This window comes from Aricia agestis, chromosome 21 (genome assembly GCF_905147365.1).
Source record: "Aricia agestis chromosome 21, ilAriAges1.1, whole genome shotgun sequence".
NCBI lineage: Eukaryota > Metazoa > Arthropoda > Insecta > Lepidoptera > Lycaenidae > Aricia > Aricia agestis.
In genome coordinates this window covers 1,970,597-1,996,155 of record NC_056426.1, presented here as the reverse complement: position 1 = coordinate 1,996,155, position 25,559 = coordinate 1,970,597, and the positions used below count along the sequence as shown (strand labels likewise).

Here is a 25,559-nt window from a genome sequence, read left to right as displayed (position 1 = left end):
GATGGTTACGTGAGGTTACGGCCCTCTAGCTGCCGTAATAAAACTCGAAACTTTTACTACAAATTTTAAGTAAATACATAATTTATTTACTTGACAGTTCCACCAATTATTCCAGTGGCCTTAATTGGCAACACCAGTTTGCATCGACAGCGTTGGGCAGTTTCCTTAGATACAAACTGATCACATAGCATTATTCGAAACGAACCCTTCCGTAAAAGCGCCATCTATTGAGAAGTGGACGTACTAAAACAATTCCGAAACCTTGAATAATTATAATACTGCCATATTTTCGTATTTCTTAAGTAATAAAAATATAATTATGCTTTTAAAAAAAAAATATTAATTATCTAAGTATATAAAATAGTGGAAGTACTGCTATAAAACCTCTGCACTATCCCAGCAACAAAAAGCTGTACCCAAAGCGATGAGACCAACGCCGATCATCGAAACTGAAACATAACAAATAGGTGGTTTAATAAAACTATAACCCAAGCACGTAAAAACTAGAAAAAGGTTAAAAAACAGCCTATGCCACCTGCGCACTGACCTCCATTATACAAGTACGCTAGACTTATGACATCCTTTGAAATGACAGCTATTTTTTGTGCCTATTTGAAGCGGAATCAGCGCCCCCAATGCGGGGGAAGAGAACTAAATCTGACGTTTGAAAGTCGCCATATTGGCGCTGATAGCAGTAGTGGGAGTACTTGGAACTAATATGAGTTTCTACAACCAATAGCGATTAAGCGGCAATTTGCAAGTTACGTCAGATTTAGTTCTCTTCCCCCGCATTGGGGGCGCTGATTCCGCTTCAAATAGACACAAAAAACAGTTGAATACGGTATCATAAGTCTAGCGTACTTGTATATTGGAGATCAGTGCACCTGCGTCATATTCTATTGACACCTCATTTGTTTAAATCGGATCGGAAGGGTGAACATACATACAAGAACTGACAAAAGCAAACTTCGTTAGGTTTCACCGATAGTCAGGTAATAAACTAGACATCTGACATAGTCACAGAGGACGTGCATAGACTGTTGGCCACTGGCACAATAATACTTACATCCAAAGGCTTCTCCGTGCCAACAACATCGTCAGTAAGGCTATTGGCAACTGGCACATCAATGTATTATGTCAATACAAACTTACCTCCATCCAAGAGCTCCAACGTGCCAACCACAGCGTCGGTGAGCGCTGTAAACGCGAATGCAAGGCTGTTGACAATCTGGCACATCAATTTATTATGTCAATACAAACATACCTCCATCCAAAGGCTCCTCCGTGCCAACATCGTCAGTAAGCGCAGTAAACGCGAGTGCCAGGTTGTTGCAGCTGTCATGAATGTGAATTATGTCAATATAAACATCCAAGAGCTCCAACGTGCCAACCACAGCGTCGGTGACCGAAGTAAGCGCGAATGCCAGGCTGTTGGCGGGGCTAGAAAATGTTATATTATAAGCATATCTCCATCCAGGGGCTCCTCCGTGCCAAAATCGCCTATAAGCGGTGTAAACGCGAGTGCCAGGCTATTGACAACCTGGCACATCAATTTACTATGTCAATACAAACATACCTCCATCCAAGAGCTCCAACGTGCCAACAACATCGCCTGTGAGCGCTGTAAACGCGAATGTCAGGCTGTTGACAACCTGGCACATCAATTTACTATGTCAATACAAACATACCTCCATCCAAGGGTTCCTCCGTGCCAACCACAGCGTCGGTGAGCGCAGTAAACGCGAATGCCAGGCTGTTGGCAACTGGCACTGCCAGGGACAATGGCGCACGTTGCACTGCTGCCAAGTACACCAGTGATCCGCTCTGGTTCACCAACCACGGTACCACGTACTGGAAATATAAATACAAACATGTAAATATCATAGAAAATTATTATTTTTACGTTCACACTGGGGTTCACAGTGAGTCTGCTCACATTCGGCGCCTTTGGTCTGAACACGCGCTTACTCATGAGCAGGCTTGGCCGAAGCACATTCATTTCTATGGGCCGAAGCTTAAGGATATTTTGAACAATGTGTGTCTATCTTGTTTGTTTTCCCACAAAATAAATAAGCATGGGTATCACTTACTTTCCAGTTACCCAGTAGGAAGGTCACTTCTGCAGCGGCCTGGCCAACCCAGGTCTTGGACTTGACACTCCGTAGACCCTTGGTCCCTTGTCTGATGAAGGGGTTGGTGCAGCCCCATAACGCTCCAGTGAGGAACAGGAGACCTGGAATAAATTAATTTAAAAAATGAAGATGCGAATAGTTCCGTACCATTAAAGAGCAAAAATTGGCAAAAAATTGCCTTCTTCACGTTCATTAAAATATCCATATTATAAATGCGAAAGTGTGTCTGTCTGTTACCTCTTCACGACCAAACCGCTGAACCGATTTAGCTGGGTATGGAGCGATACTTGGAATCCCGAGAAAGGACATAATAATAATAATAATATCTATGGACGCTTCACACCACGTCAGTCTGGCCCCGTGCTAAGTACCTAAAGGACTTGTGTTACAGGTACCAGACAACGGAAATACATTTAATACTTTATACTATACATAATATATTTAAGATTTTTATTATATCATACATATATTTAATACACATCCAGACCCGGGAACATTGAAAACTTTTTGTTCCGTCGGCGGGATTCGAACCCGCGACCCCCGGCTTGAGCTACCGACGCGCTCACCACTGAGCCACAGAGGTCGTCATACTAGAATACATTTCTTTCTGGAAAAATGTACGATTCCCGCGCTAATTAATTTTGGCTCAACTTGTTGCGGGCGCCATCTAGTCTGCTACATGTTATTATTTACTGCTAAAATAAAAATACTATCTACTGATTATGTACTGAAATTAGATAAAAATATCAACCTATTGTTGATATTTTTATCTATTATACGTGGGAGAGCCATGCTTCGGCACGAATGGGCCGGCTCGACCGGAGAAATACCACGTTCTCACAGAAAACCGGCGTGAAACAGCACTTGCGCTGTGTTTCGCCGAGTGAGTGAGTTTACCGGAGGCCCAATCCCCTACCCTATTCGCTTCCCTACCCTCCCCTATTCCCTTCCCATCCTTACCTTCCCCTATTACCCTGTTCCCTCTTAAAAGGCCGGCAACGCACTTGCAGCTCTTCTGATGCTGCGAGTGTCCATGGGCGACGGAAGTTGCTTTCCATCAGGTTACCCGTTAGCTCGTTTGCCCCCTTATTTCATAAAAAAAAAATCTAGATATTAGATATTATAGAACCTACATTTTTTGCAATCTTCTTCTAGAATCTAGAATATTGCAAAAAAATGTTTTTGATGTAATATTATGTTAGTAAGTATATTAAGTATATATAGGTACTTACTTATAGTACTTATAAAAGATATAGTAATGTCAACTGTAAACATTATTTCAATAAGTACTTATATTTTGTACTTATAACCCAACCAAATTAAGAAGGTCCGTCCTCTGCCTATGAATCAACTTCCCTGATAGTACAATGACCAAATCATTATCTGTAATTGCTTCCTGGTATGCGATAGGACCTTATAATGACGTCATTTAATAATTACCTACAAATATTTTGACTTTTGTAATGATAATAATTATCATAAAGTAATTACTTAGTTAACTTTTTATCGTTAATTTTGAAGAACATTATTTTTTCACCCTAAAATTTTTTTGTTGCAGCTCGGGATCCCAATTCCCAAGACCAAAATATGTTTGTGACCCGTATGAATAAAAGGTTGGGGACCACTGCTTTAGACTGTGAAGAAGATAGCTACATCTAAAAAATTAAAAGTTTTAGGGGTCCATAATCCATTACCAATTAATCAGCGTGTACAGGGGTGCTCTGAAGCCCCATCCCTTGGTCGATTGTCTTAAAATGTTCCTTTTTTGTTTTATAAGCTAGGAAATAGGAATATACACGTGACGGCATATTTTGAGGCACACCAACTACTAGCCATGGTACACCAGTGTGCCCCGGCACACCTTTTGTGTGAGACAGTGTCCTAATGAAAAGATGACACAGCAAATATTAAGTATATTATAATTGTCTGGCATTTTAAGTCCCATGACAAACAAAGATAACAGACTTTGAAGTAATTATGCTTTGTAAATATCATGTTATGTAAAAAAAGTTACTTTATCAGCTACTTGCAACAGCTATGAGTTTGCCCCTAGAATAAGTAAAAAAAGTAACTCTGTCAGCGCTGCTACTTTCACAGTGAGAGTGAGCTCCATAATAATCATATAAGTAATAATATAATGGTATCCCCAAAACTAAACTAAGAGATGCTTAAATGCTTTAGGCTGGTTTTATCGTTAAGCGTTTCGGCAGCGCCGTTGGAGCGCCGCGCGTTCGAATATGTATGGGGGTAGTAGTTGCGTTTTAAAGTCCGCGCGCTTGAGCAGCGCCGTTCGTCCATACGTTTGTTAGGCTGGTTTTACAGTCACGCGTTTCGGCAGCGCCGTCGGAGCGCCGCGCGTTCGAAGGTGTATGGGGGTAGTAGTAGCGTTTTAAAGTCGCGCGCTTGAGCAGCGCCGTTCGTCCATACGTTTGTTACAGCTTCGAACGCGCGCGCTCCAACGGCGCTGCGAAACGCTCTACTATAAAACCAACCTTACAGCTTCGAACGCGCGCGCTCCAACGGCGCTGCGAAACGCTCTACTATAAAACCAGCCTTAGGGTCTGTATTCTGTACCTAAAAAATCGTCATTTTTTAATGTGTAACATTAAGCAGGTAAGACAATTAAAACATTAGGTAAGTAAAGCAAAATTTTCTTAATAATTATATATTTTTTTATTTTAAAGTACGTCATAAAAGTCTACTATCCTCTTTTATTATAACACTTTATCTCACCGCGATAACAATTGAATAGCTATTGTGTCTTGATTTTCCACGAATGAGGTAATAATATTATCACAAATATTTGTAATTTACACACTGACCTCTATAATTTACAATACAGTTTACAAAAATTATCAATACAATAACTAAGATCATTTCGATTAAAAGCAAAATATATACAAATATTTCCATAGAATAGTATTGACATTGTTGAATATTTCATCTAAGTACTTACTTTAAAAATAATTTTTCAAGTCTTTTTAATTTCTTACAATCAAAATTTTATATTTTATTTTTATTTGTTTTATTTAAATCTATTTGGTAGACAGCACAAAATTTTGAGATCAATTTAAAAGTCGATAAATTTTTTTCACAATAGGATAAAAATCATGCAAAACTAAAAAATATTTAGCTAAAAAAATTCAAAAATGATAAAAATACATTGTAAATTACCTATAAACATAAAATAAAGTGTAAGTACCATAAACAAAATAAATTAAAATAATTAAAACATATTTCAAAATCATTCAAAATGGTATGGTACATAATTTTATTGTTATTGAATATACAAATTAAAATATGAATAAAATATTCAAAACTTAACTTAATAAAAAAATTGTATGAAAATATCAAACTTTTGAGTTTGAGTTACAGTTTCATATTATTATAATAGAGTTTAGTAAAGTTGCAATTATGCAACAATGAATCAAATAGTGTCTCATATTTTTTTTACAATTATTATTTACCACAAGAGGGGCTGTTTTGAAGCCGCACAAATCCCAGTGAATAAAAAAACTTCAATTGCAGCCCAATTCTAGTATCCTAATGCCGCATCATGCAGAATCTAAAAAATCCAACAACATTGAAATTCCATGAGTAGCTTCTTACATATAAGGCTGTGGTGTGATTGATATCTGGAGAAGTGCTAGGCGCCAATACGGACACCTATCTCCATGGGTTTGATATCAAAGAATTTTTGATGATTTGAGTCCATGTATTTTAACATTTGTTCACCGCAAGCCACAACACACTCCATAAGCATTATACAATCGTTTTCAGCTCGGTGTGCTTCCACCGAGGGCCGATTGAGTAAGCGTTCATGTATGTTTTTTAATTTATAACTTTCTATAGGTCGGCTACCACATGACCACGGAAAACGTCTCCGAGCAGAACATTTCTTCGTCTTCAACGAGTCTTTCCTTTCTTTTACGGGAGTATGTACATCTTCATTGGCTGGTAAACGTTTCGGTGTACTCTCATTTGAGAGCTTAATTTCATCAGGGCTTAAATCGGACTCTTTCTCCTTTTCTATCACAACTTTATCAGTGATAGAATTTTCTTTCTTCTTGTTCTCGAATATATGATAAAAAGCAAAGAAACTGTCAGCACACAACAAATCCTCGGAGAAGCTCACACCGATTTTGACTAAATGATTCTTCAGAATGGGATAGTCGAATTGATTACCATTTTGTGCGACGAGACAAACCGGCTTTTCTAGAACATTCAGGAATGTGTCTAGCATTCGGAAAATGTCTTGGTTGAAGTTCGGCGCGTGTTCTAGAAGGTCGTTACACAGTCCGGTTACTTCCGAGCAGGATGGGTATATTAACCTGCCAGGATTCAGGCAGAAGGTGATTTTGTGCTGTACTCGAGGTGTCGCCCCCGGCCTGGTGTCCAACAAGTGGTCTCGTTGTGCCGCAATCATACTAATCTCAGTTATTCTTGTCTTGTTGCATTCTTCCGAGGGTAACCCCGTGGTTTCAATGTCCATGAACACGAAAGTATTTATCACCATTTCGCCGCCACAACCGCGCGCGCCGGAATTAAAAGCAATAATGTGTAAATAAGGTGCTTACCAATCTGAGATAACATTTTACTGGTTTGCACAGTGCACTCGACAACAAGGAGCACCGTTCGTTCCTTGTGAAGTGGTCAACTTACATAAGTTTCATTGTAGATTGTAGCTAATAATGTGGAATAGTAATTAGAATATCTATATTATTATGAGATATAAAGCCTCCCGCAGACAGGCGCGATATTATCAATTATCATTATGGGGGAAATTAGATTAACATGGATCCGAGATCATTGAGCATAGATTACTGTATTTAAGCGTTGGCTTCTTCTTCTTCTTTTGGCGTAAGCCTCCCCATTTAGGAGTTGCCAGCGTCAGAGTTGAGGCGAAAAATGTGAACATTCTCTAAAGTTTGTGCTGTTTAAATGTCATAAGTCATTGTGTCAATATTGGATGTATTATAGACTTTTTTTTTAATTTATTGGGAGCTGGAAACGAGTCCTTTGCTCCAAAAAAAAATACAATAATAATACAAAATACAACAGATTAAAATTAAAAAAAGGAATGTCTTTCTTCTATGTTGGTTCTCACCACAGGCTCTCACCAACATAGACATAATTATGTCTATGCTCACCAATGTTCACACCAAGAAGTTTACACCCTAATGGAGTTTTCCTACAGAACAAAAAAGTGAAGATCAAATATTTGAACTCTGCTGACCTTTTTGTTATGTCCTGTTCTTTTCTTTTGATAGTTCTCACTCGCTCACTTGTAAAACACAGAGTTGCCAAAGTGTTTTATATTTTCCCTATTAACAAAATCAATTTTAGTTTTTAAGCCTAAAATACGTCCCATATACACGATTAAAAAAACCTTACAATTAAATAAATAATAATTCAAGGGTGTTTTTTGGTTGCATAACATCAAAAGCAAAAAGAAAAATAAACTTATGTTTTTTTTTATTCACATTACTCCCATTTTATAATGTTAGTTTTTTTCAATAGCAACACAAGCAAATGTCAGAACGTAGTCAAAACATTATGGCTGCCGATTGTTGACAGCATCTCTGTTCGATTTTTTACATAAAGTAAATAAAGCATATTATTTTTAATACAAAATACAATGAGTTGTGTACTTCGAGGTTGTAAAAGTGCATGGTATCCAAATTGTGGTGTGAAATTTCACGGGTAAGTTAGTTAAATGAAATATTTTTTACATTTCGCTAGGGTGACCATTAGCTGTACTTTGGATTGGATTGTCCTCGTAGTTCGTACATATAACTGCAAATGATTTACTACCCGATAAAGGTGTTATGGACAAAAGTTTTATATATTAGGCTAGGATGACTATTAGTTAGTTTGGATTGGATTGTCCTTGTATTTCAATGGTAATACTTTACTTAGCATTTTACATTTATGGCACCTATTTTACGTTACAGGTTCCCTAGTGACCCTGACCTGAGGCAAGCTTGGTTATCTAAAATACCATTAAAATCAAATTATTATAAATCTGCCAGAATTTGTAGCCTACACTTTCGATCTGAACTTGAAGACTATGATGTCAATAGACCTGACCGCTTATTGAAATCTGCTATACCAAAGATTTGTGGGTGTTGCGAAACATTGGTAAGTTCTAATAGTGAATTATTTTACTAAATACTAGAGGTATCTTGCGGCTTCCTTGTGGCAAAATTAGGTTGTACCGTTTCCCATGGGAACTATGTATTTATACACAATAAAAGTAACCTATGTCCTTTCTCAACATCTTATCTATGTTTATGCCAAATTTCATAAAAATCGGTCCAGTTGTAAAGCATGCAACAGACAGAAAGACAGACACACAGACGATGAAGATAGTACATTAGTATGAATAAAGAAATAAGATTACTTCAGGTAATTTTATACGTGGGAGAGCCATGCTTCGGCACGAATGGGCCGGCTCGACCGGAGAAATACCACGTTCTCACAGAAAACCGGCGTGAAACAGCGCTTGCGCTGTGTTTCGCCGAGTGAGTGAGTTTACCGGAGGCCCAATCCCCTACCCTATTCCCTTCCCTTCCCTTCCCTAACCTCCCCTATTACCCTATTCCCTCTTAAAAGGCCGGCAATGCACCTGCAGCTGATGCTGCTGTGTCCATGGGCGACGGAAGTTGCTTACCATCAGGTGACCCGTTTACTCGTTTGCCCCCTTATCCCATTAAAAAAAAAAGGTAACTAATAATTTAAGGTTGTGTCTTCTTCTTCTTAATATCACTTATTTTTTTCAGGAATGTCTTAATATTCCTTCAAGCTCACAAGAAACTCCTTGCGCTAAAGCGTCAGCAATGCCGATACTTGAAAAATATGTAAGCATTAAAATTTTATGGCTGACTTTGAGACTTAGATTATCATTTACATTTTCATCTCACATTGCTACCTCTTTCAGCTCGATGAAAATGAACCACCTAAAAAGAAACAAATTGTGGAAGTGCAAGAAGCTATCGTTTTACCTGTTTGTTCATTATTTAAAAATAACAGAAATATATTAAAACCAATGTTAAAAAGGTTTAAAATCAGATGATCAGAGAGATATAAAATGGAATTTGTCAGTAATTTATGTAAGTCAAATTGTGATAATTACCATGTATTAATGTATCTAAGAATGAGATGTTTATTTTGTAATAACTATTTAAGAATCTTGACGTTCATAAGTGTTACCGTGTGACCTATATGAATAAATTATTTTGATTTGATTGATTTGATTAGAATACTACTTAAAACCCATCAATCCCCAATTTTTTGTTTGACTTTAATATAAAAAATCTTTCATATGAAGCTGTCTTTTAATTCTACTCCATTTCATATACAAAGCCAAGAAAAATATCTTACTTCATACCAATATTCTAAAGTGGAAAGATTTGTTTGTAATGGATAAACTCAAAAACTACTGGGCTCATTTTAAAAATACACATTGGGCGTTTTGAAGCGCGCGCCTAACGCGCGCTTCAAAACGCCAAACTTGTCAAAAAAGTGTACCTTATAGGTACACATTTCAATACATTTGCAATATTTAGGTGACCTTGAGCGGTACTAGGCTGACGTTACATGACAGATCAAAAGAAACCAAATTTAAAACGGTAATAGTATGGGAGTTACGATTCCTTAGTTTTTATTATTCGTAGTGTATGACTAATGCCGCGGCCGTTCATGCGTATATCGTACGAAGCTTTGTGCTATGATTACGATACACGCAGATTGTCCTGGATACGGTATCGTTTTAAGCACGAAGCACTACACAGGTGCGGCCCGGGCATTAGAATAATTAGTAAATTATAGCAAGGTTCTCCCCCTGTATAGTACGGAAGCCCTAGAACAATTATTTTTTTATTTGTTTGAAAGTTTGTTCTAGGGCTCCCGTACTAATAGTTAAGGCTACTTGTTTGTCCTAGAATATTCAAAACTTTGGTTACCCTAAAGAAAAGGGATAGCACATAACAATGACGTCATCCAAGGACATATTTTTTATCTTCAATCTATTGTTCACTATGATACCTCCATTAGGGTGTAAACTTCTTGGTTCACACTAAGCACTATTTAAAAAAAAAAAAAAAAAACACTACGGTACCTATTTACAATTTAAACTTTTTCCATCGTTGAGCATATCGATACCAGAAGTATCAATTAATGTAAGGGACAAAACACTGTTTTTCAGGAGAGCCAAAAAACGATTTTATTTTTTTAAATCTCTCTATAACTTTTTACTGTTGCTTCCAATTTCAATTGTGTTTAGAACAAAGTTTCTTAGAATTTTCTGTTCTTTCATGCTATAAAGTAAATATTTTGGAATACCAAACGGCTTAAAATATAGCATGTCCCTTACATTAAAAAAATATGTTTAGTTGTCCCTTAAGTTACCAATATTTTATGTGTAAGGGGTGAAGCATACCGTAAGCAGCAAAATAAATAGAAAATTATACGAAATTCTATTGTAAAGAACTCTTATAGTATTGCAGTTTAATGTAACTATAGATTTTCTACTAAAATTATAGTATTTTGATACCATCAAAATAGGTTCATTGCATGATTAATGTTAGTTTCAGCTATCACAGATTTAAATGAAATTTAGGGATACAAAAATAAAACGATTTATTGTTAATATTTTTTATTTATTTTCAACGACGGATAAAGAAAAAATGTTTCTGAGACTTAATCAACAGTCTCATTTATTAAGTAATGGAATGAATGTACTGGAAACAAAAGAAAAATGAAAAATATGAATTGACTGAAAAAAATTTAAAAAATAATACAAATGATAATATGAACATTAATGTAATGTAAGAAGTTATTTCAACCCTTTCAATTTTACCATTAAAATAGTTTAATTTACTTACTAATCGTTATATCATCATAATCTATCCATTCCTAATTATTATTTATAATTATTCTTGTAATAATATACATATTATTACAAGAATAATTATAAATAATAATTAGGAATGGACAGATTATCTTTAATTTCAGCTCCTTCTCGCGCGCAGTTCAAGATTGTTATTGTTACGTCTACAACTATTGTGGTTTAAGGCAGAGTAGACAGAATGATAGAGTATGCCGACTTAGAACTGATGTTGAAATTTTTAAATTTGACGTATTATGACGAAAATCGTTGCTAGGGTTGTTAAATTGTTACCTACGAATTTAAAACTATGACATATTCGATGGACGTGTTCCTCTTTGGTCGTATTGTTGTTTGTGTTTTGGCACATTCGATTAAAATTGTCAGAATCCAATTTTGAAATCATTATTTTAAATATTTAAAAATAAATTATATCAGCCAGCGCGAGGCACATTCCGTTTATAATCCTAGTGAAACCCGACGAATTTGACAGATATTGAAACCTGTCCGTCTCTTTGCAGTCGAACTACTGGTCGTTATGTCTATTGTGTTTAAGGTAAGGGTGTAAATTATTAAATACTATTACTTACTTTATTTTTCAGAGAAAAAAAAATTTAATTGTCTGTTACATCAATTTTTCTGTCACAAATCGTTTTACTCAGGCCAAAAATTTTTACTGTAAGGGATTTTTTTTAAACGATAGAATTTTTTAAATAATATCATTCGATAGAGCAGAAAATTCTGAATCCAATGATATATATAACTCATTTTCGCCAAAATGTCCCTTACGTTAATTGATACTTCTGGTATCGATATATAACGGTATAAACATTTGAAGAAATTGTAATTAGACAGTAAATCTTCTGGGCGGCGGGGTACACTTATATCTTCATCTTTACAAATTTTATCTATTTCAGACATATTTCAGAGCAGAGTAAAATTCTGTCCAGACCTAGTGCTTTGCAATCAAAGATTATATGTTTGAGGTCAGCATCATTTTCTAAGCATTTGGGGCATTTTGCATCATCTAAAATTTTTAATTTATGGAAGTGGGAATCACATCAGTAATAACAATCTCATCCTTGTTATTACTGATGTGAATTTTCTTGATTCAGACTGTACAGTGTTATACCATGGGATTGAAAAATCTTTCTTTATGTCACTGTACCATTTACCCTTATTAACATTTACTATATTCCAGATTCTTTTCCATAGCTCAAACATTTCATCTTTGACAGTCAAAAAGAGGTCTGTAAATGGCACTTTTATGATGTCCTTATGATCCTCATCTGGTGGTCCTCTAGAGGCTGTATCCGCCCTCTCATTTCCAGCAATTCCTCTGTGGGAGGGAACCCATAGAAATTCAATATTAATGTTATTACTGACTAATTCTGGAGGACTTGGAGGACTATCCAAAGCTGGAGTGTGTGTGTATATCAGAGATGATATCAGCTCTCGCCGCCTCAGCAATCTTGAGGTCATGGACCTATCAAACTTATGGCTCCGCATAGATTGCGACGACCACCCTCGCGTCTATGCGTGCCTATATAGGTCCCATAGTGGTGACCCCGAGACGGACCGACTCTTGGAGCACCTACAAGCTGCTTCAGATTTTGTGCAGCAGCAGATCCCATCCGCAGAGATCATAATACTTGGCGACTTTAATGCCCACTACGCCGACTGGCTCAATTCCAGTAAAACTGATCACGCGGGGAGATCTGTCTGCAACTTTGCCCTTGCGAACGACTTGACACAACTGGTTACTACGCCTACGCGAATCCCAGATGTGGATGGTCAGAATCCTTCCTTGTTGGACCTTCTACTGACTTCAAATCCTGACGGCTACCAAATATCCGTAACCGCACCACTTGGTTCATCGGATCATTGCCTTGTTAGGAGTTCTGTGCCACTTACGTCGGTGTTAAGACAGCGCGCTGTTAAATACCGTCGTGTGTGGCACTACAAGTCAGCAGACTGGGATGGAATGCGGTCGTTTTTTGCATCCTATCCTTGGGGGCACGTGTGCTTCTCGCCGGATGATCTCGACAACACTGCCAACTCTGTTGCCGATGTGGTGATGCAGGGGATGGAACTTTTCATTCCGACCTCTGTAGTGCCAACTGGTGGCAGATTTCGTCCCTGGTTTGGTTCATCCCCCAAAAAAGCTTCTCGCCGGAAGCAGGAGGCTTACCAATCCTGGGCCAACGCAGTGTCTGCTCGGGATTTAAATACCAGCACATATAAAAAGGAGTACAACCTTGCCTCTAGGTCCTTCAAGAAAGAGATTACTCGGGCAAAGCAACAGCACGTCAATAGAATTGGCAAGAGACTTGAGCGCCTCCCCTCGGGAACCCGAGCATTCTGGTCTCTGGCCTCTCTCTTCTCGAAGATAATGGAATCTATTATCAATAGCCAGCTCCTTCGATACTTGGACGGCCAGGGATTGCTAAGCGACAAACAATACGGGTTCCGTAAGGGTCGCTCGGCTGGTGATCTCTTGGCATACCTGACTCATCGTTGGGCTCAGGCAATTGAGTCGAAGGGAGAGGCATTGGCTGTTAGTTTGGACATTGCGAAGGCCTTCGATCGGGTTTGGCATAAAACGCTGCTATCAAAGCTTCCATCATACGGGCTGCCCGAGAAATTATGTAAGTGGGTCACTAGTTTCTTAGCAGACAGAAGCATAAAGGTCGTAGTTGACGGCGAATGCTCGGAAACTCAGTCTGTTAATGCTGGTGTCCCTCAGGGCTGTGTGCTATCGCCTACTCTATTCATACTGCATATCAATGACATGTTACAAACCAAAGGCATTCATTGCTATGCGGATGATAGTACAGGTGATGCTGTATATACCGGCTCCCCTAATATTTCTCGGCAAAATGTCACTGAGAGTCGAAACGAACTTGTGTCTAAGGTGGAGAATTCATTGGAGAAGGTCTCTGAATGGGGTAGACGTAACTTAGTCCAATTCAACCCCGCCAAGACACAAGTCTGCGCGTTCACCACTAAAAAGTCACCAATGGTCGTTTATCCTCGTTTCGAGGGCACATCTTTAACCATCTCTCCTAGCATTGAGATACTTGGCGTCAACATATCGAGCGAAGTCCAGTTCCGATATCATCTTGAGGGTAAGGCTAAATTAGCCTCGAAGAAGCTTGGCGTTCTTAACAGAGCGAGACAGTACTTCGGTCCGGACCAACGCCTACAACTCTACAAGGCGCAGGTTCGGCCTCATATGGAATATTGTTCTCATCTATGGGCAGGGGCGCCAAAATACCAACTGCTCCCTCTGGATCGTATCCAACGAAGGGCTGCTCGAATTGTTGACTGCCATAGTGTTTCAAACAGCTTGGACCCCCTAGAATTACGCCGAGATGTTGCTTCACTCTACATCCTCTATCGGTTGTATCACGGGGAGTGCTCTGAGGAATTGTTCGGAATCATACCACCTGCAACTTTTCGCTATCGTCCCACGCGAAAAACATACCATCCTCATCACCTTGATGAGTGGCAGTCTTCCACAGTGCGTTTTACGCGTAACTTTCTGCCGCGCACTGTAAAACTCTGGAATGAACTGTCACCAGTAGTATTTCCGGACCGATACGACCTGCAAACCTTCAAGAAAAGAGCGTATACCCTCTTAAAAGGCCGGCAACGCACCTGCAGCTCTTCTGATGTTGCGAGTGTCTATGGGCGACGATAGTTGCTTACCATCAGGTGACCCGTTTGCTCGTTTGCCCCCTTATTTAATAATAAAAAAAAAAATCATGTAGAATGTTTTTGATCTTAAAAATTAAATAATTACTTTTGAAACTACTAACACACTTTTACTATCTGATATTACAAGAAAATTATTTACATATGACAAAGTTTTTATATATTGTAATGCCAATGGCAAAAAACTAAAATAAGTATTTATTCTTTTCATAACGAAAAACATACATTCTTAAAAGTATTGTTTATACCTACTTAACTACCACAAAACTACCTAGTATAAAAATATGTTATAATAACTTTTTACTAGGCTATGTATTATGCCATATAAACAGCGGCCGTGTTCGTCGGCGTATTTTTGGACAAACCTTTTATTGCGCATGTCCAAAAGATGTCATGGCAATGCCATAACAAGTTGCTGGTCAAGTTGTTACGCTGCGGATCCCTATGAAGAACGCCGACGCAGCACCCGACCACAGTCACGCGGCAGCGGCACGAGGCGCGGAGTCAGCATTCCTCAGTTTACAGCATTTTTGCAATAGTTATTTCGCGTCACTTATTATTCGATCGTCGAACAGTCGAGTCAATTTAATTATAGTTTAATTATTGTAAGATTTAATTAATAAAATATTTTAAGAAATTTTGGTTTTTTTTGGAAGTCGAACTGCTGCGAAATATAATTAGCGCAGTCGGTAGGATTCGGAAGTAGCCCTCGTAAAGGATATCGCAATCGTGCGCGTGCGATCGCTACTTGACTTCCAAAAGTCTTTACCGAAGAAAGAAGAACCTTCGCGCAGCAGAAGACTGTATCCAGCCATCGATACGCCCAAGAAGAGCCGAAATGCAGCTTATGTGAGTACTTTTAGAATCACTCTGAAATTGCTCCTTTTAAATCCTTTAAGTACTTAATTTTATTTCCAAGATTTTCCATCCGCGACAATCGAGGACTTCTAGAATTAGTAGTAGATTTAAATTTTTAGATACGATTAGAGAAATTAGTAAAGAAAATTCAAATTTAAATATGGCAACTATGGATGATATTTTTAAAGCATTAAGATTAGTACCAGATTTTGATGGAAACTCGAATGTCCTTACTAGATTTATTAAATTATGTGATCAGCTCGTAGAAAAATTTGTAGTTCCAGGGAATGATTTAATTAATTTAGCTTTAATTAATGGTATATTAAATAAAGTAACTGGACCTGCCGCCAGGTTAATTAATTCGAATGGCATACCCGATACTTGGCAAGGTATTAGGACAGCTTTAGTGAATAATTTTTCGGACCAACGTGATGAAACCTCTTTATATAATGATCTTGCACTTTTGACACAGGGGTCTTCAACTCCTCAGGAATATTATGAAAAATGCCAGAACATTTTTAGTACCTTAATGACTTATATTAGTTTGCATGAGACGATTTCCACTACTATTGAGGCAAAACGTAATTTATATAAGAAGTTAACCCTGCAAGCCTTCCTACGTGGTTTAAAAGATCCTCTAGGTTCCAGGATACGCTGTATGCGCCCTGAAACTATTGAAAAAGCTCTTGAATATGTTCATGACGAAATGAATATAATATATATGCAGGACAGAAATGACTCACATACTGACCGACGTAATCATCATAAAATTAATAATAATTTTAATATGCCCGGTACATCTCGTTCATTTAACCCTCCACAACCACCACCTCAATTTTGGCAGCAACGACCTCAAAATAATATGTGGCAACCTAGGCCTATGTTCAATCAAAATCAAGGACCTTCTCGTACTCAACAAATTTTCCGTGCTTTACCCCCAAATTTTAATCCTCAGAGTAATGTCTTTAGAATCCCTAATAGAAATAATTTTTCACAGAATCATTTTGCACAGAATAATAATTTTGGACAGAATAATCAGAATAATAATAATTTTAATAATAGTAATCAATCTAATAGACCTGTTCCTATGAGTGGTGTTAGTCATTTTACCCCTAAGCAGTTACCCTTAAGAGGACATGACTGGACTAAACAAGGAAATCCGCCCCCATCAAATTATTTTAAATCCCGACAGTTAAATTTAAATGAGTGCTATGACCAGACTTACTGTGACCCATACATGTACTATGACCCTAATGAATAATATACAGAACCCGTTGAATATCCTTATGACTATTACTATGACCAACCTTCTTTACCTATGACTGAAAATAATATTAGCTATGAAAATTCTGACTCTCAGGACACTGAAAGCCAAAATCAAAATTTTCAGAAAACCCCGAAATCAGACAAACCACGATAGAAATTAATTTACAGACTCAAAGACAGTTACCGTATATTCAAATTAAAAATCCTCCACTTAAATTATAAATAGATACAGGAGCCAATCAATCTTTTATAAGCCCTAATGCAGTTAGTAGATATTTTCCTAATTTTCCTTGTAATTATGAACCATTTGAAGTGACCAATGTACATGCTACAACCCGTAACGATTATTCTATTACAATACCTTGTTTTTCAGAATTTAACGACAGAAAAGATATAACTTTATTCATTTATAAATTCCATGACTATTTTGACGGACTAATTGGACTTGACTTACTTGACAAGTGGGAAGCTAAAATTGATTTAAAGAATAGAAATTTAATTACTACATTAACCAGTAATCCAATTTTAATGTACGATTCAAAAAGTTGTAATTTATATGAAGATATAATTCCCGCTCAAAGTTCTAAAATAGTTAGAGTTCCTATAAATGTTCATGACGGAGAAGCAATAGTTAACGAGCAAATTGTGTGTCACTGTAAAATAAGAGATTGCATTACTTAAGTTAAAAATAATAGAGCTTATATACAGGTAATTAATGAAAGTCCAAATGATGTAATATTTTCTTTAAACCAACCAATTAGTGCAGAATCTTATAATGTAGAATGCCATAATTATTATATTGTTAGTGATAGAGCAAAAGCAGTTTTATCTAAACTTCGTACTTCTCATCTTAATCCCGAAGAAACTAAAAATATAGAAAATTTATGTGCCCGTTATGCAGATGTATTTTATCTAGATGGAGAAACACTTACATTTACAAATAAAATTAAATACAAAATTAGAACTACTGATGAATCCCCTGTACATGCTAAAAATTACCGTTATCCATACGTCCATAGAGAAGAAGTTAGGAACCAAATTAATAAGATGTTAGATCAGAATATAATAAGACCTTCAGACTCTGCATGGAGCTCTCCTATATGGATAGTACCAAAGAAGGCTGATGCGTCTGGAAAAACTAAATGGCGTCTCGTAGTAGATTTTAGGAAACTAAATGAAAAAACTATCGATGACAAGTATCCCATCCCCAATATTACCGATGTATTAGATAAATTAGGCCGATGTCAATATTTTAGCACATTAGATTTAGCAAGCGGATTTTATCAGGTAGAAATGGATGAAGCAAATATTCACAAAACAGCATTTAACGTAGAAAATGGTCATTATGAATTTTTGAGAATGCCTATGGGACTTAAGAACTCTCCAGCTACTTTTCAAAGAGTTATGGACAATGTTTTAAGAGGACTCCAAAATCAAATCTGTTTAGTTTATTTGGACGATATCGTTGTTTTCAGCACTTCCCTTCAGGAACATATGGTAAACCTTGAAAAAGTATTCCAGAGACTTAGAGAATCGAACTTTAAAATACAGATGGATAAATCAGAATTCTTAAAATTAGAGACAGAGTTTTTAGGACACGTAATTAGTAACGAAGGAGTTAAACCCAATCCAAATAAAATTAAAGCCATTGAAAATTATCCCTTACCAAAAACCCCTACAGAAATTAAGCGTTTTCTCGGATTTTTAGGTTACTATAGAAAATTTATCCCAGACTTTGCCAGAATTACTAAACCCATGACCCAATGTTTAAAGAAAGACAGTAAAATAACTTTAGATAAAAATTATATCAAATGCTTCAATCATTGTAAGACTTTACTATTAAATGACCCAGTACTTCAATACCCAGATTTTACCAAGGAATTCATTTTAACAACAGATGCTTACAATGTTGCAATAGGCGCTGTGTTATCACAAGGTGTTATAGGTTCAGACAAACCCATTGCATATGCTTCCAGGACTTTGAATTCAAGTGAAACCAACTACAGTACAATAGAGAAAGAGTTATTAGCAATAGTGTGGGCGACGAAATATTTCAGACCGTATCTTTTCAGACGTAAATTTAAAATAATAACCGATCACAAACCACTCCAATGGATGATGAATTTGAAAGAGCCCAATTCTCGCTTAACGAGGTGGCGCTTAAAACTTAGTGAATATAATTTTACAATAGTCTATAAGCAAGGAAAAAGTAACACGAATGCCGATGCCTTATCACGTATAGAAATAAATATTCATGAAGATCCAGGTTTAGAATTAGAATCTATTATAGCTAATATGTCTCACGATAGTCGTACAGTTACAGCACCTGAAATAGCAGAATTACTAGATGACTCCAGAACACTTACCGTTCACACTTCCGACGAAAATCCAATTTTAGAAATCCCAATTACTGATGAACCCTTGAATAAATTCAAGAGACAGATAGTTTTTAGTATAGTAGGCGATATTAAAAGAAAACCCATTTTAACAAAACCCTTTGACACTCATACTAGAATTTCAATACAGTTATCCGAGTCAAATCTAGAAGAAGACGTAGTTAATGCAGTTAAAGAATATGTTCATCCCAATATTAAAACAGCTTTACTTTTTAATCCCCCTTTGGCAATGTATACAGTTATTCCTATTTTACAAAGAATGTTTAAAAGTTCAGCTATGAATTTAGTTTGTGCAAAGAAAGAATTAGAGAATATAAAAGAATATTTAAAGCAACAGGAAATAATTAATAAGTATCATGATGATAAAACAAATCATCGTGGTATTAATGAGTGTTATCTTGCCCTTTCTAGTAGATACTATTGGCCCCATATGAGAGAACAAATTACGAAATTTATTAATGAATGTATAATTTGCGTGTTGGCGACGCGACCTCCACCGTACTGCACCTTTAAGAAATGTAAAAAAGAAACTAAGTTATGTTTTGTCTATGGCGAAGCGACGCCTCGAAATTCAACTGTTTTTTCGTGTTAGGATATAAGAGAGAATTGTCGGCGGTTTTTGGCAGTCTATTTTAGTTTTTTCTGAAGTGTACATATTTGTGGTCTTCCGTTAATATACCGTGACTTTACTCGTACATCCAGAATTTTATTATTCCTCCTCCCGTAGCCTACATTGCGGACAAGCCAAATACGATAGAAACCCTATAAAGCAGCAATTTAAAGTAGTTCCCCCAGCCAGTAAGCCCTTTGAATTAGTTCATTTAGATTTATTTACAGCTCAAAGTGAAAAGTTCCTTACAATAGTCGATTCATTTTCAAAGTATGCTCAAGCTTATTATTTAAAAGATGGTACAGCCATTAGTGTAGTTCAAGCTTTACTTCAATTTAGTACCCACCATGGATTACCCGTAACAATTATTACAGATAATGGTCCCGAATTTTCCAACCAATTATTTAGCGAATTTATTAGGTTACATAAGATTCAACATCATAAAGTTGCACCGAATACACCGAATGAAAATGGTTTAGTCGAAAGATTTCATTCAACTCTATTAGAGCATTTACGTATACTTAGATTAGAAAAGAAACATGATTCCGTAGTACTTTTAATGCCTTATGCAATTTTAGGTTATAATAGCTCTATTCATAGTTTTACAAAATGCAAACCAATAGATTTAATTACAGGACATTTTGATCCAAGAGATCCTTTTAATGTAGACCTTACGTCGCATCTGTTACAGCAGTATATGGTAGATCATAAAGAACGTTTAAAATTAGCTTACTCCTTAATAAATGACATGACTACTGAAACTCGTAATAATATAATGGACAATAGAAATAAGAATAGAGAACCTGAAAAAGAATACTTACCTGAACAACAAGTTTTTATAAAAAATCCTTCAGCAGCCAGACAAAAATTAGCTTCTAGATATACTCACGATAAAGTTATGGCAAATCTCCCAATTCATATTTATACTAAAAAGAAAAAGTTACCCATAGCAAAATCCCGGCTGAAAAGAGTGCCTAAAAGCGCTCAATTGTTACAGGACAATACTGACAATACTGACGACTCTACATCTAAGCAGAACGCAAGAAATTCAACTTGAGACACTTGACGACGGACCAGGACTCTTACCTTTCAAACTTGGACAGACCAGGATCATTCACCAATATCACACCTTTTTACAGCATGTTAACCTAGAAGACATAGAATCTAAAATTAATTTAGTGTATTCCCAAATTCAAGATTTTCGTCCTTTACTTAACAATAAAAACCTATCCTTATATGAACCACATTTAGAATATCTCTCAGGCAAATTATATAAAATTACAGAAATATTGCAAACGTTTAAAGTTTCGCGTGTTAAAAGAGGTTTGATCAATGGACTAGGATCTATTATAAAAAGTATATCAGGTAATCTTGATTATACTGATGCAATTAAATATGAAAATGCTTTAAAAGTTTTAAAAGAAAATCAATTTAAATTGGAATCTGAATATAATAATCATATTAGTTTAACTAGAGAATGGTTACAGCATCATACTAAAATATTAAATACTATTGTAGAAAATCAAGATAAAATTAATAAGACTTTAAATTATATAATGGAAAAAGATTTTGAGAGAGAAACTGAATTAATTAAATACGCTCATTTATCTCAATATCTTTTAATTTTAGGTGATAATATAGATAGTTTAACGATTGAATTAGTTAATTTAGGAAATATGTTGAATTTGAGCTTTGCATCGAGCACAGCACATTCAGTTATTAGTGTAGCTATGTTAAGAAGTATGATTTCAAAAATTAAAGTTTTATATTCAAGCGAATTTACTTTAGATATAGATTTGAGAGAATATTTTAGAGTTATGAAATTTGGATATTACTATCTAGATAATAAAATAGTTTTAGTTTTTAAAGTGCCGATTGTCCTTCCTAAACCTTTTGACCTTTTCAAACTCTCTGCAGTTCCTAACCGAAATCATCAAATTCTTATTCCCATGTCTCCTTATATAGCAATTCAGGAAAGAGATTCTAGGTACATAGAAACAGAATGCTTAAAAGCTAATTCGGCATATTATATCTGCGAGGAGAATCCTGCTCATACCTTCAATAATCATGATGAATGCATCCACACTCTTATTACGAAGCAGCAGCTCTTGCCATCCTGTAAACTTACCTCTATATCCCAAAAATCTGAAGCATTCGAGCAATTAGACCAGAAGCACTACATTCTTAGTTTTCCGAAATCAACTAAAATTCAAACAACCTGTGGAAAATTGCAGTATAAAACTCTAAATGGAAGCTATCTCGCTATTATACCTCAAGGCTGTTCCATCCAGACTCCAGAATTCACTATTTCAAATTCAAATGATATTATTAAAGGACAACCCTTAAGAATCTCAGATATCGTTCCTGTAAAAGAAAATCAACCCTCTGAACATATTTTAAACTTGAAATCTATCAACTTAGAAAAACTTCATAAAATAAATTCAGAAATTATGGCGCAACCGAAAATTGATTTAAGAAGCTCTCAAGATTTATCTATCTATCACACTACTATTCCTGTATATCTGATATTAATAATTGCTATCATTATCTGCATGACTATGTTCCTGTATCAGCGTTTTAGCAAGTTGCATCCATCAATGGAGCACAAAGAGACTCAGAATCCTGGAGAAGTGTGGGTTGATCCATCAAGCATCCCAGCAACAATTTTAAGAAAATAGTTGCTGATCTTCGGGGGGAGGTGTTACGCTGCGGATCCCTATGAAGAACGCCGACGCAGCACCCGACCACAGTCACGCGGCAGCGGCACGAGGCGCGGAGTCAGCATTCCTCAGTTTACAGCATTTTTGCAATAGTTATTTCGCGTCACTTATTATTCGATCGTCGAATAGTCGAGTCAATTTAATTATAGTTTAATTATTGTAAGATTTAATTAATAAAATATTTTAAGAAATTTTGGTTTTTTTTGGAAGTCGAACTGCTGCGAAATATAATTAAGTCGTAAACAACGTCTTAATTGTTTATACATGATTAAAATAATAAAAGCTAAACATAAATACATAAGCCTAAAATATTGTCTAAAAGCCGCAAAAATAATTTATTTAACACTATGATAGTGTTTGATTATTTTATTTTGGAAAATATGGGTATGGATCACTTGGAAAAATTTAAAAATTTAATTGTTTTTTTATGAAATAAGAGGGCAAACGAGCAAACGGGTGACCTGATGGAAAGCAACTTCCGTCTCCCATGGACACTCGTAGCATCAGAAGAGATGCAGGTGCGTTGCCGTCCTTTTAAGAGGGAATAGGGTAACAGGGGAGGGTAGGGATGGGAAAACTCAAACTCAAACTCAAAATTTTTTATTCAGAATAAATTTTTTCAAATATTCTCTGAACGTCGGGGCTACACAGATGCCTACCACCGGTTCGGGAACTAACCCGGCGAGAAGAACCGGCGTAAGAAACTCGCACGGGGCCATCTTTTTCTAAAAAGATGGAAAATTACAAAAAATATATTATAAAATAACAGTGTCATTATGACTAAATAAAATACAACGAATGTACAATTATTATACATATTATAATGAAACAGCTCTGCAGGGGGCGACCTTATTCCCATGGTGTACTATCATTCGTGAAATCAGTAACTTTATAGTACGCTTTGGTACACAAACGTTCTTTAACAACTTTTTTAAATCTATTAATTGAGAGATTTTGAACGCTTTCTGGGATCTTATTATAAAGGCGTATACATTGACCTTTAAAAGAATTTTTGACTTTAGTAAGTCTAGTCACCGGAATTTCAAGCTTATGTTTATTACGAGTATTTCTCCCATGGGTATCACATTTTTTCGTGAATTGATATATATTCTTTTTAACATATAATACATTTGATAGGACATATCAGAAGGGAAGGGAATAGGGGAAGGTAGGGAAGGGAATAGTGTAGGGGATTGGGCCTCCGGTAAACTCACTCACTGCGTGAAACACAGCGCAAGCGCCATTTCACGCCGGATTTCTGTGAGAGCGTGGTATTTCTCCGGTCGAGCCGGCCCATTCGTGCCGAAGCATGGCTCTCCCACTGGTTTGTTCATTGCAACGCCACCAACAAATTGCAATTGGGTTAAATGTCTTCTTCTTCTTTTAAAAATGGCCGCCTCGGTGAGTTGCCAATGTCATGTCGTTGGTTAGTTGTCGTTGCCATGGCATGACATGATTTGGACATGCGCAAAAACTAGGTTTTGCAGCGAATGCGTTAAAAATTACGCCGACGAACACGGCCAGCATAACATTCGGCTGTGTAGATAGAACACATATTACTGATTATAAAACATTTGGTAACATCCAGAAATTCATCATAATAAGCCGATTTAACCTCATCTATAGTTTTCGACCCATCTGTATAGATTTTGTAAAAGTCTGTTTTCTTTTCTATAAAACTGAGAAAGTCGGTCTTACCATAGATGTCTCCAGTTGTTACCAAATATTTTTTCTCTAGGGAACCTTCAAAGTTGTCATAAATTGGCCATAGATCACTACAAAGAGAATGTCATATACTTGGATCACTAGAATAAATGTCATTTGTCATATTTAAAACCAACTGTAACAAAGTCGGCATCTGTGGCAAAATCCTTGTAGAAATAATTTGTGATGTTATTACAGAAGAATCTAATAAACTAATTATTTCCTCAGATACTTTAAGTTTTCTTACAGGAAGTGAGGACTGTTGCATGTTGCAGATTGCAATCATCTTACAAAGTATTTCTTAGCTAACATGAGTCGTCTCAAGAATAAAGGAGGAATATGAGTTTCAACTTCCATTGAGTTTATTTTTGATAAAATTCCAAATATTTGTGACTGGGGTGTATCTATTAAATGTAGAGCATAAATTTTGCCAACTTTTTCTCTTTTCCTCTTTTATAATCCTTTTTTTGAGTGCATCTAATCTCTTATAATTTATATAATTTTCCATACTTAAATTACTTCTATATTTTTCCAAAGCTTCTCTACAATCCTTTACAGCCCTATCACAAATATCATTCCACCACGGAACAGGTACCCTTTTTTTAAATTTTTTAGATGAATTAGTTATTATATTTTTTGGAACACATTCATCTCTTAAAGTGTTTAGTAGATCACAGAAATGATTATAACTTTCTAAAGGATTTTGTAAATTATATTCAAAATCTTGAAATAGATCTTTTGACATACGGTATTAAAGAACTTATCCCAGTTAGCTTCTTTGAATAAATACTTATTTACATTTTTATTTATGTCATATTGCATAGGAGAAGTATTAAGTTTTGTAAAAGTTGGAAAGTGATCGTCACCGACATGCCATTCACAATAGGGAGCCAACTCTGGACTCACTAGTGTAACATCAATTGCAGAAGTGTTATTGTTTGGTCTGCCTACTGTAGTAGCACAACCTGTATTTAAAATACATAAATTATATTCATCTATAACTTCATACAAGTCTCGTCCTCTTGTATTATTTATTGTACAACCAAAAGCTATGTGATGGGCGTTACAATCACCCGATATGATAATAGGTTTAGGAAGATTATGAATTATTCTTTTTAATTTTGTTTTATTAATTTTGTTTCTAGGTGGACTGTAAATGCAAAGGATTGTAATCTAACCTATACCTGATTCTATGGTTATGGCAATAGTCTGTATATCTTGATAATTTGTAGTCGGATGCTGCACATACTTTATAGAATTCCTAATAAT

At 36.1% G+C, this 25,559-nt stretch overlaps 4 protein-coding genes across 4 annotated transcripts; 2 read left to right on the top strand and 2 right to left on the bottom strand.

Moving 5' to 3' along the window:
• Positions 1-320: 320 nt before the first annotated feature.
• Positions 321-6,856, bottom strand: LOC121737667 (transmembrane protein 234 homolog). Its single transcript, XM_042129331.1, has 4 exons — positions 6,710-6,856; positions 2,091-2,233; positions 1,689-1,851; positions 321-449 (listed from the first exon to the last, which is right to left on the bottom strand). Exons 1-4 carry the CDS (start codon positions 6,723-6,725, stop codon positions 376-378), a joined length of 396 nt encoding a protein of 131 aa, XP_041985265.1. The 5' UTR covers positions 6,726-6,856; the 3' UTR covers positions 321-375.
• Positions 5,715-6,710, bottom strand: LOC121737665. The gene has a single exon (XM_042129329.1). It carries the CDS (start codon positions 6,646-6,648, stop codon positions 5,779-5,781), a length of 870 nt encoding a protein of 289 aa, XP_041985263.1. The 5' UTR covers positions 6,649-6,710; the 3' UTR covers positions 5,715-5,778.
• An 811-nt stretch (positions 6,857-7,667) lies between the features above and the next one.
• On the top strand, positions 7,668-9,357 carry LOC121737666 (THAP domain-containing protein 2-like). The gene is made up of 4 exons (XM_042129330.1): positions 7,668-7,835; positions 8,087-8,273; positions 8,915-8,992; positions 9,073-9,357. Exons 1-4 carry the CDS (start codon positions 7,771-7,773, stop codon positions 9,205-9,207), a joined length of 465 nt encoding a protein of 154 aa, XP_041985264.1. The 5' UTR covers positions 7,668-7,770; the 3' UTR covers positions 9,208-9,357.
• An 11,257-nt stretch (positions 9,358-20,614) lies between these two features.
• On the top strand, positions 20,615-22,544 carry LOC121737869. Its single transcript, XM_042129601.1, has 3 exons — positions 20,615-20,630; positions 21,064-21,269; positions 21,909-22,544. The coding sequence occupies exons 1-3, from the start codon at positions 20,615-20,617 to the stop codon at positions 22,542-22,544; spliced, it is 858 nt and encodes a 285-aa protein (XP_041985535.1).
• The last annotated feature ends 3,015 nt before the right edge of the window (positions 22,545-25,559 follow it).